The sequence below is a fragment of the Osmerus mordax genome, chromosome 18 (assembly GCF_038355195.1).
Source record: "Osmerus mordax isolate fOsmMor3 chromosome 18, fOsmMor3.pri, whole genome shotgun sequence".
NCBI lineage: Eukaryota > Metazoa > Chordata > Actinopteri > Osmeriformes > Osmeridae > Osmerus > Osmerus mordax.
The window spans coordinates 6,488,779-6,508,946 of NC_090067.1; the positions used below are offsets into that span (position 1 = coordinate 6,488,779).

The window sequence follows — 20,168 nt, forward strand, 5'->3', positions numbered from 1 at the left end:
GTGTCTCGTGTACGCCGTATACAGTATTTATTGAAGAGGTCAACTGTCTCTTGTGCTCGTTCTTTTGATGTGCCTACATACTTGATTATTGTCATTGAAGCCTTTTTATTATGTCGTAAATGGAGTGGAACTTTTTTCTTTTTTTTTTGTACTTTATTTTTATGAGCCCCATATTTATTCGCGAGGTACATATTTGTTTACAGACATGCCTTGCGTGTGATTGTTTCTGAGACTAATATTGTGTGAGACATAACTGTGTTATTACTGTGTGAATGTCACCGCTCCCCCATGTGTACAGAACGTGTGTGTGTGTGTGTGGTCACCAGGCCTCTGGCCCCCCTCGCTCCCAGCATCACTTGAGCTCTAATAAACTCTTGACTTTTTTCACCTTATTGCCGCAGTGATAAATGAGTGTCAGCGAAGCAAATTAATTGTTTCTGAAACGCGGTGGCGGCGGTCCAGTTGTGCGTCCGCCGCCCTCTGTCACCACTGATTTATCACCCGGGAAGAGCCCCCGGTCTCTGGGTCGGCCCAGGAAGAGAGAGGGGGTGGAGGATGGGCTCTCACTGCACAGAGATGATCTGTTTATCTCAGCCCAGGTACTAGCATAACCCCCCCCCTCCTTTTCTCTTTCTACGTGTCTCTCACACATACTATCTTCAAGTTCCTTTCTCAGTATTCCTCCCCTGTCCCTCTCTCACACACACACACACACTTTTAACACGATCGCACACAAACGCAGCCAAATACATCAAGGGGAGGAGATAATAGAGAGGCTTCCAGGGACAATCTGGTTAACAGCATAACAAATACCTAGTGTGTCTGACACCGTGGAGAGCGGCAGCGATGCATCCAGCACTCCTGCATCCACTGAACACACAGAGAGAGAGAGAGAGGCTGGTGCTCGGGCCAGTCAGAGAGGAGGAGAGAGGCTGGGGTCAGTCAGAGAGAAGGAGAGAGGCTGGGGTCAGTCAGAGAGGAGGAGAGAGGCTGGGGTCAGTCAGAGAGAAGGAGAGAGGCTGGGGCCAGTCAGAGAGAAGGAGAGAGGCTGGGGCCAGTCAGAGAGAAGGAGGAGAGAGGCTGGGGCCAGTCAGAGAGAAGGAGGAGAGAGGCTGGGGCCAGTCAGAGAGGAGGAGAGAGGCTGGGGTCAGTCAGAGAAAAGGAGAGTGGCTGGGGCCAGTCAGAGAAGGAGAGAGGCTGGGGCCATTCAGAGAGAAGGAGAGAGGCTGGGGCCAGTCAGAGAATGAGAGAGGCTGGGGCCAGTCAGAGGGAAGGAGGAGAGAGGCTGGGGCCAGTCAGAGAGAAGGAGAGAGGCTGGGGCCAGTTAGAGAGAATGAGAGAGGCTGGGGCCAGTCAGAGAGAAGGAGAGAGGCTGGGGCCAGTCAGAGAGTAGGAGAGAGGCTGGGGCCAGTCAGTGAGAAGGAGCAGAGAGGCTGGGGCCAGTCAGAGAGAAGGAGAGAGGCTGGGGCCAGTCAGAGAGAAGGAGAGAGGCTGGGGCCAGTCAGAGAGAAGGAGAGAGGCTGGGGCCAGTCAGAGAGAGACAACCTCAGGCCCCCAGGTCTCTGAGAGATGGAACCAGCGCAGCGTGGCGATCTGTAAATGCCCCCCATCCCTCACCGTCCCGCCCCTGGGCCCAGAGAGCAGGCGGACACACAGAGCCCAGCTCCAGCTGGGATCTTTTCTCAGGACGAGACAGGGCCAACGATTGAGGGAGACAGAGAGAGAGGGGGAGGGAGATGGAGGAAGACAGCGGATGGAAGGAGGGAGGTTCTGGAAGAGCAGTAACCTTTCCGATGATGAGTGCGTTTCCCATTACTGATCCTGACACGGGATCCGGGGGAAATGATTTAATGGCGGCATTTTGTTTTTGCTGACTTCACCCTTCTACCCCCCCCCCCCCCCTCACCTCCCCTCCCCTCCTCCCCCCCATTAAGAGAGAGCGAGTGCAGGCGCTCGGGCCGGGGCTGTGTGGGAAGACTGGCCAAGCAACTCCAATCTATTACTCCCCAGGCCTGTTCCATCCCCACTGGTTCCTCTGCAGTGTGGGCCCGCTCGGCTTACTTCCTGGATGCGCCCAGCTCCTTCCTCTCTTCCTCCTCCCGACATTCTCCCCCTCCTCGTGTCCTCCCTTTCATCAGCGACGACGCAGGGCGTCTTCCCTCCCTCCGCCCCTCTCTGCGACCACACCGGAGGTGCCTCGAATCCTGATCGGTGCTCTGTTTTCCCCTGCACATGCTCCGCAGTCAGGGAGGAGTCGACGTGCGGCAGGCTGCCTGCGCTGCTCTGTGTCGGGGGCCCGGAGGGGGGGTGCCAGGCTGGCCGGGGCCGGGAGTGAGGGCTGGAGCTGTGGTTGGGTCAGCAGAGCGAGGGAGGGGACGGAACCTCTGCTGTCCGAACAGCCTGCCTGCCTGCCACCCTCCAGAGCCTAGTTCACTGAGGCCCCCTGCTGGCAGACATGGGGAACAGCAGCCTCACACTCTTCCACGTGAGGTAGAGCCCCTCCACCCCCACCACCCCCCCGGCCCGTCCCAGCGGTGAATGAATTGTGTCCTAATGAGCTAATGAAGGCAGTGTCCATGGCAGGGGTCTCTCTCCAGGACATGGCTCCAGCTGCCCATTCATTACCCCTCCCCCCACCCCCTCCTCCCTCTTGTAAAACAATGGCTCCTTAATAATGTCGCAGCGCTCCAACAGTAAATCAAAGAGTGGGAGGTGAGGAAAGGTCTGATAATCCACTCCTTTTCTATAGAGAGGATTCGCAGAAAAAGCCACCAGCGCACTCTGTCATGGACCGAAGTCAATGGCTGAGTGCTTTGTGCCATATTGATCCTTGTCCCGTGGCCCCTCCCTTGGTCATTCCGCTGCCCTCTTGCGATAAATTCTCCCGCCTTGTTTCGGCCGCCAACCACTCAAGCCAGCGGGCAGACGAGAAGAAGTTTTTAGGCTGCGAGCCCTCTGTGGATACCTGGACTCCCTCGTATGTGGCCCCAGAGCGGGTTGTAAAGCAATCTGCAACACACCCTCCTGCTGGCCGGTTCAATGTGTTGTCATGAGGCGTTTGTTGGCCATGTCGACATGCTGAATACTTGGGTCGATACTTTGGAGCAGCGGCGCTGCTTGTAAGGCAGTGATAGTGTGCGCCTGATGACGGGAGAGAATGTAAACAGACTGTTTTTTGTTTTTCTAAGGCCTACTCGGAACCTGTCTGTTTCTAGCTAATCCACGCGAATGCTAATTAAAATTGGTTAGCAGATCCTGCCTCGGAACAAGTAAACAACACTTAATTACAAGCGTTTTCACCACTAATCTTTTTGCGACTCTGCTTATTGAGGAAGTGTTTTTCCTCCTTATCAGATGTGGGTGCATGCACTGCCCCTCGGGATTGGCCGCATCACAGATTCCTTGGAAAGGCACCCCCGAGACATCCCAAGTGGATCTTTTTCGACGTGTTTCGACCATTGACATGTTGCAAAGTAGAGCACACTATTTCAAGTCTAGGACCGCTCAGCCTCACTTCACCTCGCTGGAAGACCAACACGTAGTTGGCTCCCTCCACCTCTTACACAGACTGCGTCACAATTAGACAGCTCTAATTCCTCTGTTTCTCCTTAACATCCAATTAGAACTCAACCCGAGTACTTCAGGAATCACTGTGATCTGACTCCAATCCTCTAGCTGATAGAACGGTTGATGATTCAATTAACATTTGCTCATCCCCGTCCGCGCGCCAGCCCACAGCCCTCCTCAGCAAGTCCCTTTGACTTCCACCCCCTCCAGTCCCCTGATCTGGCATAGTGTCACATCTCTGGTGTGCTTTAATGGAATCGAGTGAGGCGTACGAGAGGAAGCGTAGACAGGGGCCAGGAAGAAGACCCCCTGGGGACACACACAGCGCAGGTCCCACTGTGTGTGTGTGTGTGTGTGTGTGTGAGAGAGAGAGGGAGAGGGTGGGTGGGTGCTGAAGAGCTGGATGGGAGCAGATCAAGCCCAGCTCAGACACCCGGGAAAGCTGGGGGTGAGGTTCCCGAGCGGGGGACGGGCGGAGCGGCGTCCCTGGAACCCTCCGCGGAGATGAAACACCAGATGAAAGAGGATACAAGTTGCCAGCAGAGTGGGACATGTGTAGCGGACACAACAGAAGAAAAAAAAAAAGGAAAAAAAAAAAAACAATCAATCGTGTCCTTTCCCCTCCCCAACCTCATGCCCAATAAGATTACATCAATCAATAACCTCTCTTATGAGGGATTGGATTGTGTGCTTCCAGAGGAGGGGGGGGGGCTGCTCAATTTTCCCAATGATTAAAGCGGAGCCAAATTGCTTAGATAAGATCAAGGACCTTGCTGTGCCGGGGCCGTGAGGGCAGTGTGGGAGGCTGATAGAGGTGGGTGCTGGTGTACCAGAGAGACAGTGGACAGATTCAGGGGACTGTGTACATCACATAGCTTAACTCAGTTACCCAGTCAGGACCTCAGCCGTAGTCCCTGGCAGAGGCATCGCTCATCCTCCGAGCCAAGGTGTCGGTGCATGTGGTACGCCTTGATGTTCTGCACATGTGCAGAACATTAGAATGTCAGCTGACATGACGCAGTTAGCCCTTCTTGAACGCCGGCAGAAAACATACGTGCCGTCATTTTGAATTCCAATTAACTGTAATCACCGCCTCCCCCCCCCTCCCCGACCCGCATCACTGAGCAGTGTTTTTAATTCAAAGATGTGCGGCGCGATACAACAACAAACGTCACAATAGGTTCATTACGGTAAAGCAAATGAAAGAAGTGAGCGGCAAATCGTGTGGAGCTCGGCTTCTAAAACAGCCCAGCTCCCTCGGAGCCGGGGCAGGGCTGGGGTGACTCCAGCAGGGAAGGGGGCTTCGCGGGCCATTTTCCTGCTTCTCAGAGATTCATGGGGAATCAATCAGGGGGGGGGGGGGGGCGGTCTGTGTTCAACAATAGGAGCGTGCTCGTTAGTGTTGCACACACACTTGTGGTCGTTTGTCTTCTTTTCACAGGATGGCCACTGGTTTGTTGGGGGGCTGTGCTGCCTCCCTCGGTAGATATGCCGTCTCAGCCCGTCAGTGCTGATGTACACCTTGTAAGTGTGTGTGTGTGTGTGTGTACAATGTGTGTGTGTGTGTACAGTGTGCGCGTGTCTGTGCCACAACATGTGTGTGAGAGCAAAGACAGTGTGTGTGTGTGCAGCCACATCCACCTGTGTAGACAGATCTTTGCTCAAAAGTAACAGCTGCTAAACCCGGCCTCTGGAACTAGTAAGACAGCGATTAGCCCCATGCAGGCCAGTGCCAAGTCACTAAGCACACGAAATCCACCGTAGTTAGAGTGTAACTAGTATATATGCACACTTTTTTTTAGTCCCTATATTCATCGCCTCCTTGTCTACATATGTTCTTGTTATGTGTTTATAGGGCTTACTTTCTACCCTTAACCAGCTCATTTGTACTTGATTACTTAAGGCAGCTGTGTTTCGAATCAAGCGCATCACTGGTTAGGTGTTCTACTAACGAGTGACTGGGGATGTCTACCCAAGCATTTAATATGACTTGAGCGAAGCAGCGCTTTCCTCTGAACGGCCCTTTATTTATTTTATTTTTTGTTCCCCCCCCCCCCCCCCTTACTTTCAAGGGAGATCATGTAATAGAGCCTGCTCTGAGTTGACAGTCTGTCGCCGGGGGCAGCCCGTTTCTTCATTGCCCTGTCACTGTGAATATATGGTGGAGATACTGAGCTCAGCTCACACAGACAGAGACCGAATGCAAAAGACGTGGCTATGTGGAATGAATTGGCAATCACACTGATAAATGATGGTTGTGTTCTACCTCTGGGGGTTCAAAGAGGGATCCCTTCCTCCACAGGAGATGAACTTAGAGTACAGGTACACGTGAACATCCTTTGGCGACATTTACCACGTTAACGGTGTTGGAATGGGAAGTTTCCCCATCGTGTCCTTCAGTATAATGTGTTTTCTGATTATTTCTGGTTTTGCCTTGAACCAACGACAGTCCACCGAAATGACGAGCGTGAGGTGTCGTAGCAAGTGAGCCAGGGCCAGATCACAGTGGGCCCAAATTTTGATAGCACAGAGCAATAAAGCGTATATCCGAATCGTACGACCATTTGGGCCCTTTACACTTCCACAAGTCCCACCCTCCTCGGTCTTCTTTGTACATCATCACAACCAATGAAACACTGTCCACCGTGACTCTAACAGCCACAATCAATTTGTAGGAGCTGTGAATGATCACCTATTGATTTCCCACAAAGGCATGTTTATTCTATCGACAGGCAAAAGGAGGGCTTTGTATTCCAACTTAGGAGGAGCTGGTGAGAGTTTAATGATGTGGGCCTAGTTAGCGGCGCTGCCTGTGAGTCATCACCATCGCGGTACTGCAGAATGAAAGAACGGGTGATGTTTGTCCAGGCAGTCTTCTAATTGGTCTCGCTAGTCAGCCCATTCCATTTACAGAATATACCTAAATGGACATTCTTCAACCCCAAAATATATTTCTCATACACTGCCCTTGAGTTTGAGTAGAGAGCCACGGCACTTTCCTCTAGACTCCTACAACGCTGTTTGTTGAGACCGCCTGCTTTGCGGCTGTTTGCCAGGTCAGAGGGGATTTATCTCTTCTGGGGCGGACGTCTTTCTTCCTCATTAGAGGGAAATGTGGACCTAGCCTTTCTGCGATCAGAGGGGCACTCTGGAAGATCCCGCAGTGAAAAGGGCTCGTCTGACAGGAGGTGACAGGTTCACTTCTCTACACGCATACTGGGACTGGAAACACAAGGTAGCTGTGCCTGTACCCTGCTCCTGAGCGGTGTTTGGATCAGGTTTCAGACAGATTTACTGCTTTATTAAATAGCAACTCAGCAACCCAAACACCCACGACTGGAGCATAGATAGATTTCTGGGATTCTGGGGAGAGATCGGGGGCTTGTTAGTAGCATGCGAGGCCGCTTACTCGTTCCTCGCTTGTTCAGAGCGTCGTCCACCACACACAGGCAGTGTTGAATGACCCCTGTGGCTCAATTCAAGGACGCCAAGGCCGTCCAACTTCAGGACAGCAGACAGGCATTTGTTTGAAGCTCATATCTATCAGTCCCTTGATACTATCCACCGCCCATGTAAGGCCGTGATCATTGTGTTTTGAATCTATTAAGAATCCCATGACTGACAACTAAGTGTCTTGTCACCATCTATCTTGGTAAGTGAGTGGGGATGGGAAGGAATCTCTTATTTATGGTGTGTGGGAAGGCACGCACGCACACACGCAGGCACACACGCTCGCCCGCGCGCTTTAACCCCTCTCTTCCTCTAGGTGTGACGAGTGTCGTCTCTGCTACCATTTTGGGTGCCTGGATCCTCCCCTGAAGAAGTCCCCGAAGCAGACGGGCTATGGCTGGATCTGTCAGGAGTGTGACACGTCCTCCTCCAAGGTGAGTGTGTGTGTGTGTGCGTGTGTGTGTGTCAAGGGGCACTGGTTGGCTGTGAGCTCCAGCAGTTTTGGACCTCATCACATTAGGTTTGACATTAAATCACGACAGATAGCCGTCTGAAAGGTGTCGACGCTCCATTGGAGGAATTTTGTAACTTTTTTATTCATGCTGCGCATTGGATGGAATTTGATTTACAATAACTCTGCTACGGAGTTTCTGTCATTGATTCTCATTCTTCAACCATAAGCTACATGACTGTTTGTACTACAGGGCATCATTACCATGTTTTGTGACTGCTGGATTTGCCCTTTTAGAAAGACACTGTTTCGCTGTAGCAGTTCAATGAATAGGTGTTCAATAAACTGTATACAAATCTGAAGATTTTTTTTCTCACAAAATCATCAAGTGGACAATTCACATTTCCTTCCTCATGAATGCTCTGGTGCAGTTAGGGTTAGGTCTGCTTGTGTGGTTAAGGTCAGGGAAGAGATCCTAAACCAGAAATCGTTGCACTTTGCTGCAAAGTTTTTTGCAAGCATTTCTTTTTTTTTTACTGCATTCCTGACTGATTCGCATAACACAGATGCCTACACTACACAGACGTTTCCTGTGTACACATGAAAAAGACAAACAGGTTTGCTTTGGTGCAAAAATAAACAGGCGTACGGCTTCCAAAACAGTATCCTAGTGATCCTACTACACATCGCGACGTGCTGTGTGCAAATTCTGAAGAAAAGTTGTCACAGCAGCATTTCTCCACCCTTCTCTGACTGGGAGTCTATCAGCTGCCACATCGCCAGAGTCACGCAGGCATGCCAAATCCCTGCAGCTCCTGCCTCTCTAACCCGCCACTTCACCACAGCTGGAGACACGGCCGTCCAACCAGGCTTATCGTCTTCTCTGGGCTCTTAATTACGGATCAAAGGGGAAAGTCTCTGGCGTTTGAAGTCGCACGAGCGTTCCGACGGCGGCGTGGACAACAAGCGGCGGTTCCGGTCTTATTCACCGCCGCCTTCCTTCCCGACTCCCTGTCTCTGCAGCTGCGGCTGGGCCATCTCAGCGAGCCACGGGGCGGAGCCCAGATGGCCCACGCCGCCGCAGGCATGTGTGCCCGTGCAGCCTCTCCCTCCAGTGACACGGCACAACGCATTCTTTTTATGATGTTGTGTCCCCGAAAATGGCACTTCCCACCACATGCACGCACTACAATTTCTTCAAAAATATAAATGTTTTCAATATTGAATTACGGTGTAATCAAGGGTAGCGTGTGGATGCTTGGAAAAACCTAATTACGTTGATAAATGCGTCCACATTTCAATTTCTCTGGGAAAGGGCAGCCTGTCCTGCCAGGCTCTGTCTGGGTGGAAAATGGGGGTTAATTGATGTTGCCAGAGACGAAGAGACACATAAAAGACAGAGTGGAGATGCTGCAGAGTGGAAGCGCAGCTCTAAATTACAGGAGCAACGGAAAGGTTAAAGCTCAGTTCAAATGTTAGATGGCGGAGGACCGACTGCCTTCCCGTAAAGATCAGGGGCTCCAGCCCCTTCAGGGAGAAACATCGCTTGACACGGTTCGATCTCTCCACAGAAATTGGGACCGTTTATAAAGTGCATGACGGTAAATAGTTGTTTCTTGCCCAACGTGGCGATGCTCTCTACGCTAACAAACATGTCATGATGTTTCGAATGGATCGCAGTGCAGAGACAAATCCATGCGAATGGTTCGTTACATAGGCCCGTGGCCCATCGACACCGTTTGAAATTCCGGTCATATAAAGACACATTGGAGTATTACAACCCATAAGTCTAAAAGCCTGTGTCTTTCGTAAAGAGGGCTATTATGTCAAAGGGGAAGAAGAGAAGCCTAAATTGGTCGCCTGCTGTTAATTTGTCAGGAGTATATGGTTCTGAGCTGAAGCGGGGGGAGAGCGACTTGTCGAGGCAGAGAAAGGAGCTGTTAGCTGTGGGAGGTGGAAGGGGGGCACAGGGATTAAACAAGCCTTTGCTTTTTAAATGTGCTCGCTGGCACCCTGCTGAGAGAGCAGCCAGTCTCTGGAGGCCCCCAGGACCCCACTCAATCCTGTTTAATCACCCCGCTCCACACACACACACTGTACTCTCCCCCATCTTTGCCTCTTTTCCCCTCTCTCTATCTCTCAAAGGTCTAAAGCATGGCTGCTCCATTCCCACTGGAGTAGCGGATCTGTGTGAAGATGCTCCACCTCCTCCTTCCTCCCACTGCCTTCATGCTGCTCCCGAGTCCTCCGCACTCACCCCCCACCCCTCCACTCCCCCAGTCTCCTCACCCCCAGCAGGCAGCGTCTCCGTGGTGACAGAGAAGGGGGAGAAGGCTTGACATGTCGTTAGCGAGGCCACTTTTGCTCCATCCCCAGCTCGACGCACGACAGCGTCTGCTTTGTTAACATGTGTCACCATCCAGTACGACTGGAAACCTACACAGCTTCTGTGACTGTACGGGCTGTACTGTACTGGCTGTACTGACTGCATAGGCACTGGCTTGGCTCAGTCTGAGTGGACAGGTAATAACATTAGCTTCAAAAGCTTCATTTATTCCAGCTAGTGGCTGTGTGTGCCAGTTCATTACAGCTACAGTGGCGTTTAAACCTCTCACATGTGTGCGCCTGCAGTGGTTTGTAGGTTTAAGAACGAGCAATGTCCTTTACTTGATCAGGCACAGTACTAGTGCCAGACCTTTTAAGGCCAAAGGTTTTCCGTGCTCTCTAATGGCAGGAAGTGTGGGAGATAATTGACTCTACTCAGGAGCTGAAAAAGCACTCTGAAGATGAGAGCTGTATTTAAATAAAGTTTTATCGTCTGCCCGTAAATGCCATGCCGCCTGGCATCTCGCCTGTAGGGTAGGAAGGATTTTTTCATGTTGTCATTTTTTTCTTTTTCTTTAAATGCCATCTTTAAGTGCAGAATCTCACCTGACCGTCTCAAGTGTGATTTAGTCGTTTGAGGAGATAGCGGGGGTCAGCACTCTGTCTGCCTGCCAGTCTGGAATGAGGAAGTTGCTAGTTGCCGGGGATGCGGCTAAGTGAAATGTGGTTGGTTAGCCTACCTACCACCCAGCCGCATTCACTCCCCGGCGTTGGGGAAAGAGAGCAGCTCTCCAACAGGTAGGTCGTAGAAACTAGCTTGCAGCGCACAGTAGCCTGCTACATGCTTCTAACTGTGTAATTCGAGATATAACTTTGGGCTGCTGATTAGACATTTTTCTTGAACCAATTGGATTCATGGCCCTGCAGTGTGGTGTCCCCACCATCTCTCTGGATGCTTTGGTCTGTCCTCCTAAAGGTCACATTAAATGGAATACTACCTCAGAGGTCTTGATTAATGCCGGAAGGGTCGCGGCATCGGGCATTTGTCTGTGTCGCTTTGTGTTCTGAAATTGTTTGTATTATTAATTGTCTGGAAGAAGGGCTGGTGGTTTACAGGTGTGTAGGCTTGCTTGTCGGGGGGCGCGCGCCCACACACACATGCTCACTGGGACAATAAAAGGGTTTATTAGACAGGCTTGAGTTCATTACGGAGGCAGTGTTTCCCTCTGCCTGTGTGGCTTAGATAAACCTCTCGCCAACCAAGACCACATCCCTCCCTCTGTCACCCCAGGCCCTCGCCAAATTGATTCCTGTAATAAAGTGACAGTCCTGCTGTAGTATATGGATGGCCTTTAATTCGAGAGGCTGGGGCTGGAGGCACTTGTTTTAAGCTTTATTTACACCCTGGTGGGGAGGCAGGCCTGCCCCGCTCGCCTCCATGATGAATCGGGCAAGAGCATCTTGAGGGGAGTTTAGAAATACCAACTGCTTTAAAGTGCACCAGCAGTAGTTAAAACGCCCGTCTCAGGACTTGTGTGGGAAGTGCTGCTTTTGATACCGTTTGGATTTGTCATCAAAAGGCTTGCAACTGTTGCAATTACCGCCATGAAAGTGATTTCGCCCCCCCCTCTTCCTGTTCCTTTAAGGCAACGCTGACAACAGCGACGCTTAATTTGTTTGTGAAGTTCTAGCGTGACCTTGAAGTCTTCACTTGTGTGTTTAAGTGATTGAAGTTGCGTTTTTGGTTGCCGTGCTTGTCTCCCCCCCCCCCCCCCCCCCCTTTTGACGACCATCCACTTTTAACGAGTCATGTGCTCACGCAGTGTGTTCATCATTGTTTACAGGGCTCGCCGTTAATGTTCGGTTTGATGTTGTTCCCAATTCAGAGGAAGATTACCTTTACAAGCAATGCCATCAATCAGAGTCTTCACAGCTTGACCTGTGAAACAGCGTAATTAAGTTAGCCTAATTAACTTAATGAAGTGTCACGCTCCGCTGGCTTTACCAGAGAGAGGAAATTGAAAGAAAAATAGGGATCATTACTCATCGGATGTAATGGCATTCAGGATGCGGATGATGAGAGACCCCCCAAAAAAGAAAGAAAATACAGGAAACATTTTGCATCCATCGCAAAGGTCTTATCAAAGCGTGGAAAATACTGTTTAAATCTGACCATTTTGACCAAAGAACTTTGAAGATATTGTAAGATACTTGATAATATAGTGAGCCATGGCTGTCATTTCGAGTGCCACCTGAGTGAGGGAAATGAGGAGGTCTTCCTGTATAATCTCCCTCCCATGTTTACCCCGTCCATGAAGGCATGAGTCCACGAGGCCCACATCAATTGGCCCCAGTGCAGTCTCGCTCCCCGGTGGGTCGAACTCCTGACGCATGATAAAGTCATAAATGAAGGTTGTATTTCAGACTTGGTCCGAGTTTAACCACAGTTTAGTGTGATTTAGAGGCTAGCGGGGAGGGCCAAACTAGCCTGCGGGGACTGGCAGGGGGGGAGGAGGGGAAATCAATGTGCAGGAGTCACTTTCATCACTTTAACTAGACGGCTCGGCCGCCCACGCCCCTCTCCGGGGCCAATTTGCGGAGTAAACAGGAGAGTGTGCTGCAGCGCTAGGTCCCCTGTGTACACCCCCACACCCCCCCCCACACCCCCCCACACACCCCCCCAACACCCCCTGGCCCATTACTCTGGGCCATTTTAATAACACTGCTACAAGGGGCCCGCTGCATGTGGCCACTTACCAGGTCCTCTTCCAGCTCCTTACTGTAGGACCTAACGACCATCGCTGCCAATGGGGCTGGGAGACCCGCCGTCTTGCTGAACCTCACCAGGAACCCCAGACCTGCTGAGGGGGTGGAATCCCCTCTGATCCCCAAGCCCCGGGCTCTCATAGGAGACTCACTTAGTTTACCCCTTGTTTACTGTGTCAGTGATTCTGGTGCTATTGTCTGGAAGGATTACCCTGTTTGTTGGCTTGCCCTTGTATCAGCAGTTTGGCCTACCGCTATCCAAGTGCCACAGATTTATAGAAAGACAGTGGAGCGATTCTTTAGCGACAGCAAGGAAATGTATGATGTGGCACCTGCTCGTGTTGAGCTAATAGCTTTATTAGTCGAGGGATTTCGAGATTGGGAGTGGAAGAAGGGTTGCCTCCCCAGTTGACAGACAGGCTGCAGGTAAGCGCAGCGCCTCTCTCCCTCTCCCCCAGACATGCATTATTAATAGACACAAGACTGCAGTTACCTTATCACTTCCCTAAAGGTGACATTGAGCATTTTCCGCCTCCGCTCTTACACATTCTTAGCCAATTAAGATGTTGGTTTGAGAGTTTGTGGTGTTGTGGTAATCTGCCACACATTTTGTTGTTTATGTTTTAATGATTAATACTGGTGTAGACTTTGTCTTTTTTTCCCCCTATTTGTGTGGAAAGTGCCTGTTATAGAAAGTGGAAGTTGTGGAAGAGGCTATGAGGCAGTGATGTTATTACTACACACTCAAACACACACACACTCCCACACAAGCACCTGGTCGGAGGAGTGTGTCTTATCGATGCCATAAATCACACTAATAGGGATCAGGGGAAAGCCTCCTGTTCATGTTACCCAGGCTTCATAGACTGTCCCCTCATGAAGACTCCATCGCTTCACTTATTCGGGGCCCTATCGCTTCCTCCACGAGGGGAACCATTTAGGAGGCGCACCCACAGGTAGAACCCCCCACCTGGGCCGTGTCCTGCCTCTCCCTGCCAGGAGGTTCAGGGCTGGAGCCTCTAGTGAGATCGGTCACTAGCTAGTCATATAATAGCTCTCTAATGCAGCCCAGTCCTCACACTCACCTGAACTCTAGCAATCTCTCAGCACCCACAACTCACTGCTTTTCAGCTTACCTGACATTTGGTCGTTTTCTTTCTGATTTGTTTTGTCTTCTCAACACTACTCAGCAGTAATAGCGGAGACATGCGGCCAATTTGCCCACAGTGACGAAGCACTCAGCCTTGTTTGTGATTTAGTGCTATATTCTAAATGACTCAAATTGGAAACAGAGAGAAAGCGCCTCTCCCCACCATATATTCTGTACTTGGAGCATCAGCTCTTATCAGACAGAGGATAAAAAAGCCCGCTTGTGAATTTTACCTCTGATTAAATTAGCCGTCGCCGCGGTAAGTTCACCTCTGTATCTGTCACGCCTCACTAAAATGGAAATTCGTTTCTCGGAAAAAAGAGGAGATTAATGAATGCCCTTTGTAATAAATGAAATGGGGAATTGCAAATATGCCCCGTCATGAAATTTAATTGTGCTTTCTGGTGACTGGTTTGGGCGAGGCGATGGGATAGCAGACGAGTGGGAAGGGGCAGGGGTGGTTCGTTGTAGCGCGGAACGCTCTGTCTGAACGCCGCTAATGATCCCACTGTTTATGACTGACTGCCGTTGTGTCGTTTCATGAATGGCAGCAGGGTGTTTAAGTCACGCCGGTGCACACAGTCACTAGAGTATCGTATATGTGTATGCTGTATATATATACATACTCAGTCACACTTACACACAAACACACACACGTTGACGTTCCCACACACACCATATTCCCACAGGAACTGTGGGAGTTTTGATGATAGCACATTGACTGTCCCACATTATCCTGAATCATAAACATAATTTCCCTTTGTTAAATCCTCTCCCCCCCCCAAACCCCAACACGTGTCTTTTTGAAAGCCACACACCAGGATGTCACTCTTGTCACGCTCGCCGTACCCAAAGTGAGTTGGACGGCTTGGTGGGGAGCGAGGCCCAGTGCTGCTCCGTCTCTGGGGGTCTGAGCCGAGCCAGACCTGGTGTCTGGGCTGAGAAAGGACTTCTGATCTTCCGGTGAGCTTCAGCGTCCGACCCGACGGCGTGAGTGTTGGGTCAGGGGCACGGGTGTGTGGCCCGGGTAGGGCGTGGCTGCGCTCAGACGGGGCAGGGTCGATCACAGGAGACGGAGGCAGGAAGGATTCCCCTTCGTCTGCAACATGCACGTTGTGCACAGTAGACACACACACACAAGTACATACAATAAAAGCCGAAAACACGATAAGGGAAATAAGTCATACTAATTAGCTGCTAATTCTTTTGAGGGCTGCGCCCGCTTGATAAAGAAAGCCAAAGCTTATTAAAGTACACGCAGCGCTGTACATTTAAAATTCTTTTACAGCATTATTTTTAATCCCAGTTTATGAAGTTGACTGCGTGGGGGAGGGAGGGGGGGGGGGGGAGGGGGGGAGGGGGGGGGGGGGGGGCGGGGGTTTATTCATCTTTGGAAGGATTGCATTGCTGCAGGCGGTGGGGTTCTCCGCCTCAAACACATTAGCGCTCGACAGGCCTTTGTTGCCACCTAGGGTTGGGTCTGCGCTCTCCTTCTCATGCTGCCTCACGTGAGCAGCAGGGAGCGAGGGGGGCCGGCTGCTTGTGCCCTTTAAGAACACCCAAACTCAATTAGAATGAAAAATGTGGCATTTCATTATCATGTATGTGTAGTAGGGAGGGCCAGAGGCTTTGCGACGCCATGGAAGGAGATTGGAGGGAGGGGGGGTTGGGGGACGGGGGGACTGTTCTTTTCTCCTGTCCCTCCCGCCTCCTGTCTCCCCTCTGTGTCTTCCCCTCGCCAGCCTTCTGTCTCTCCATTCTCTCTCCTCCCTGTCCCTCCTCTCAGAGGGACGTGAGGGACATGGCCCTCCATGCAGGGGAGCTGCCTTCAGGCTCCGAGCTGAGAGGGGGAGCAGGAGTCTTGCCCGTGACTCTCCCTCTTTCTTCTCCCTTTCTCCTCCCTCCTCTCCCTTTCTCCTCTCCCTCCTGTCCCTCTCCCTCCTCTCCCCTTCTCCTCTCCCTCCTTTCCCTCTCCCTCCTCTACCTCTCTCCTCTCCCTCTCTCCTCTCTCCCCCTCCTCTCCCTCTCTCCCTCTCTCCCTCCTCTCCCTCCTCTCCCTCTCCTCTCCCTCCTCTCACTCTCTCCTTTCCCTGTCTCCTCTCTGCTCATCCTCTCCCCACAGTACAATTGTAACACTGTCAGAGTGTGTGTGTGTGTATGTGTAACAGGGATTACACTCCTTCATAAAATCCCAGAAACCCCAGTTGATTGGTGTAGTTAAAATATGACTAACAGCTAGTCTTCTCCAACTCTTCAAGAGTTTGAGATTGCCTCTGCAGCCTCACAACTGGGTAAGACTGAGGGTTTGAGGACGGGCCCTCTAACCCACGACCACCTCCCGCCCTAGGGGTGTCAGATGGCTGAGCGCTTAGGGAATCGGGCTATTAATCAGAAGGTTGTTGGTTCGATCCCTGGCCGCGTCAAATGACGTTGTGTCCTTGGGCAAGGCACTTCACCCTACTTGCCTCGGGGGGAATGTCCCTGTACTTACTGTAAGTCGCTCTGGATAAGAGCATCTGCTAAATGACTAAATGTATATGTAAGCTAGCCACCCTCTGAAAGGCAAAGCAAGAAGAACACAAACAGTTCAGGAGAATACTCCTGCAGTCTTAACCCCTCTCCTCCCCTGCCTTCCCTATCCCTCCCTCTCATAGGATGATGGGACTGGCAGCTGTCTACTAGCAGGGGTGCAGCAGTAGGGGAGAGGCAGCAGCTCTCAGTGCAGTCCAGGATAGGAGTCCCTCAGGCCCCAGTAGATAGACTGGTGGGAGGAGCTGATGTTGGAGAGAGGAAGATGAGGGAGGGAGAGGCATGCCCCGCAAATCAGTCCCTGAGAGGCCGGGAGCACGGGTGTCACCCCTCACCCCAGGGACAGACACTCAATCAGGGCAAGGAGGGGAGGGAGGCTCAGCTTTATGAGATTGTTAGCATGCACTGGCCCCGCCTTCCCCCCCCCCCCCCCCCCCCTTGTTTCCCATTTAAGAGCCGACCGGTCTTCCGATAACCGATGGCGCCACAGGTAATTGGAAAATTGGCAGGCTTGTCAAGGGGACGTGGTGGATGGCACGGAGGATGCGGTGGCGTGGCTCGTGAGTTGTTGACCTCCACCCCCACCCCCAACACACCGTCTCCACCACCATGGCCACCCCCCCCCCCCCCCCCCCCCCCCGGGGGAGATTTATACACCCACCCACCTCCCTATGGATCCACACACAGAAAGGAGCCAGAGTTCAAGAAAAAAAATGAACACATTTCTCGTGGTGGTGGGGGGGGGGGAAGAGGCCACGGGGACCCAAAGACAAGGCTCCAGTGAGTGAGGAGATGAAATATGGGCCGTCCTCACGTCCAGGCCTGATTTACTGCTCATAGGGAGGTCTTAACTGCCAGGAGCTACGGTACACTATCGGCACAGTAAGAGGTATTTATAGGACCTCTGACGGCTCAAGACACCACCTGGGAGAGGAGCTGCTCTTTAAATGCTCCATTTATCCCGATTAGCTGATACTCTGTTGAAAATGGGGGAAGTGAGTTGGCTTCTGTAATTAAATAATGTCAAGTTCTTAAAGAACAAATGCCTCATGTCTACTTCCTCCAACACGGCACGCTGAGAGACAGATATGAGGATTGCAATCCTTGTGATGTCGATTGATCTTCTCCAGGCTCAGAGAATATAGGTAATTGGCCTACATAGGAGTGAAGTACATCAATGGTTATATACCCTGTACCCTAGCTAACCTTACTGAAGATGCGTTTTCGTAATTTCGTATGGGCTTATTTTAATCACAATCAGTAGATCCACTATTGCCCTACTGTTAATGTATTCTGTCTTATTATTCATTCATGTCTTCCTTCTGTAACATATACTATGTTCTTATTGAATATCGAACACCTGTTGGCTGTATGTTATCTTTATTTCCCCCTTTCTACTATGAATTCTGTCCTCCGACCCATGCCTCAGAGAGAGACTTATGTTATCGACACCGTGCGTATTGCCTGTTCATTATTCTTGTCAAGAGTGTTTAGATTCTCTCCAATCTGCAGATTGCTTGATACTCATAAACCCAGAACCGAACAGTCACACCTTTCGGAAGAGACGGACACAATCAGTAACATTACTGAAGATGTATTCATAGCTAACCTAAAGCAGTGTTTCTAGCAAGTGTTATTAGAGGAGTACGTATATAGTCAACCTTGTAGTGTGTGGCTAACCTCCAGGAGTGTGTGTAGCCCAGCCACAGGCAGGCAGGCAGGCAGGCAGCGTTTCAGGGAGGTGCTGTGGGCCTCCGGTCGAGGCTGGGTGCTGATCACACATTACTGGGAGGAGATGTGTTTATTAACCTCGGGAGGAGAAGATAATTGCATCTGTCAGACTCGTTTAAGCGTCACTGCAGCCATCGGCGACGTCGCTTTCACTTTGTCATCGTCCCCCCCCCCCCTCCTCTCTCTCTAACTGGGCCCAGTCTGGGTCTGCCCATGTCTGGGTCCTGCCACCCAGACCCTCGCCTGCTCCCCATCGGGAGGCAGGGCGGGCTGTTGAGCGCCCCCTGTCCACAGGTCTGGTCCAGACATTTAGGTATGATATTTGATGAGGAGGATATCAAATATTGTTTCGGTACAGTGTGTGTTTGTATCTGTAGTTATTTCAATCCATCTTGGCGTGATCATCCTCAATACACTTCAATAAGTGTACGTTGGAGCGTCCCAGGTTGTCAGTGAGAGGCTGCAGGAGACCCAACACGGCTCCTTCCGGCCCGCTGCATGCACACTGAAGACGTGGGATGGTTTCTTAAGTCTTCCTCAGTTCTCCTTCCTCCTCCGTTTTGAGGCCGTCCATCTGAGAGTCGGACGGTTTGAGAGCGCTCCTTTTGGATTCTTGTTTTCACCTCTGTTAGCATGTGGTCATCAGGGTGCAAATGAACGACCGTCTAAGGAGCCATGTGGTACCCCCTCATTCCAGAATCTCAAGTCTTTAGCATTAAAGAGTTGGGGGCAGGGTGCATCCCAGCCGACAGAAGTGTCTTAAGTGTTTAGAAAAGCGCTATACAAGTTGAATATATTATTATTACCATGGCAACATGTAGGAGAAAATATTTGACACCAGTTTGATTGCTAATCTGCTCCTTTCTTCTTTCAGGAGGAAGAGGAAGAGGAAGAGCGGGAAGGGGAAGTGGACTACATCAAAGAGGAAATGGCAGAGCATGAGATTCCAAACTGAGAGAGCAGCGAGACCGTCCAGAGCTCACAGGGATCAGTCCTGCAGTGATCATCATCTCCCAGGACCTACTTTGTACAGTATACAGTCTCCCTGTCGTGAGGTTGCAGCACATCTCCTCTGGTCAGCCAGACGACAGATTGAGATACCACTCACTTTAGTTTTGTAGCCAGAGGAACAGTATATTTAAAAAATAGAAAAGAGAAAAAAGAATGTCTTCTGAATGGTGTTGCCTTGTCGGGAGAAGCAGCAGTATTGTTCTGTATTTTCAGAGGAAAGGGCTCAAGTAACAGGAGATGGTGACGTTGACCTCTTGTTTATGCATAGCATCTCCATGAAGCAGCACATTGATGTATTCAAAGGGGTATTCTATTCCGAAAGGCCCGCTGAGAAGTCACGTTCCCAGGGACACCAGAGGAGAGAATCTGCAGCAGAGTTCAACTCAGGGAAAGTGTCTGGTTGGACATGTTCATAAAGGCCACCACGGATTTATGAGGCCAACCTTAACCTTTCCCTGCAATCTATTTTCATACACTAATCAGCGTCCAATGTTTACAGTAGCCCATTTACTGTGGTGAGGTCAGATCAGAGTGGTGTACAATCATTCTGCAAAACACTGTTTCAGGAACACCATGTGAAAACCATGGTCATTTTGTCACCAGTTCAAAGAAGATTGTTTTTTAATCTGGTATCTCCTTCAAATTTCAGGACCTTTTGTATGATTTAGTTAATATATCCTGTATAATATTCTGTCTAAAACATACCAGTACCCTAAAATAAATATTTTAGTAGCACTTTATTTGAGCATTATTTGATTTGTTTAAAATGTAAATGGTCTCAAAAAAAGGTGCGACATTCAGTACTATACAATTACAATATATTACCTCTTGAAGTGATACCAATAAGTTTTATGTTGGGGTTTTTTCAAAGCTAAATGTGTGTTTACTAAGAATCTGTATTTAGATACTTTATAAAAGTGACAGTGCCAATAAAGGTCACATGACAAAAGCCTCCACCCTGGTCTGGTGTGTACGGTGGAAGAGGCTCCACTGTTTACAGTATACAGAGGTGGGGGAGGGGCTCAGAGGGTTCAGTCACCATAAACACAGGCACACATACCGCACCCAGTCTCTCCCACATTCATAGGTGTGTGTGTGTGTGGGCGGGGTGTGGTGTGGTGTGGAAAGAAGGGGGGGGGGGGGGGGGGGGGGACTGGCTGTCGGATCTTTATATCTTGTCGCCTCACA

At 50.6% G+C, this 20,168-nt stretch overlaps 1 protein-coding gene across 3 annotated transcripts in view; it reads left to right on the top strand.

Annotated features, from left to right (window-relative positions):
* The window catches only part of phf14 (PHD finger protein 14), a 47,374-nt gene extending 27,473 nt beyond the window's left edge, over positions 1-19,901 (top strand). For 2 of the 3 annotated variants that reach the window (XM_067255699.1, XM_067255700.1), the window contains 2 exons: positions 7,334-7,451; positions 18,844-19,901. In XM_067255699.1, coding sequence (XP_067111800.1) covers positions 7,334-7,451; positions 18,844-18,924 — 199 coding nt within the window. In that variant the 3' untranslated portion in view covers positions 18,925-19,901. Of the gene's footprint in view, positions 1-7,333; positions 7,452-9,613; positions 9,992-18,843 lie in introns of all 3 variants that reach the window. The other variant, XR_010878884.1, reaches the window with a different exon arrangement.
* The last annotated feature ends 267 nt before the right edge of the window (positions 19,902-20,168 follow it).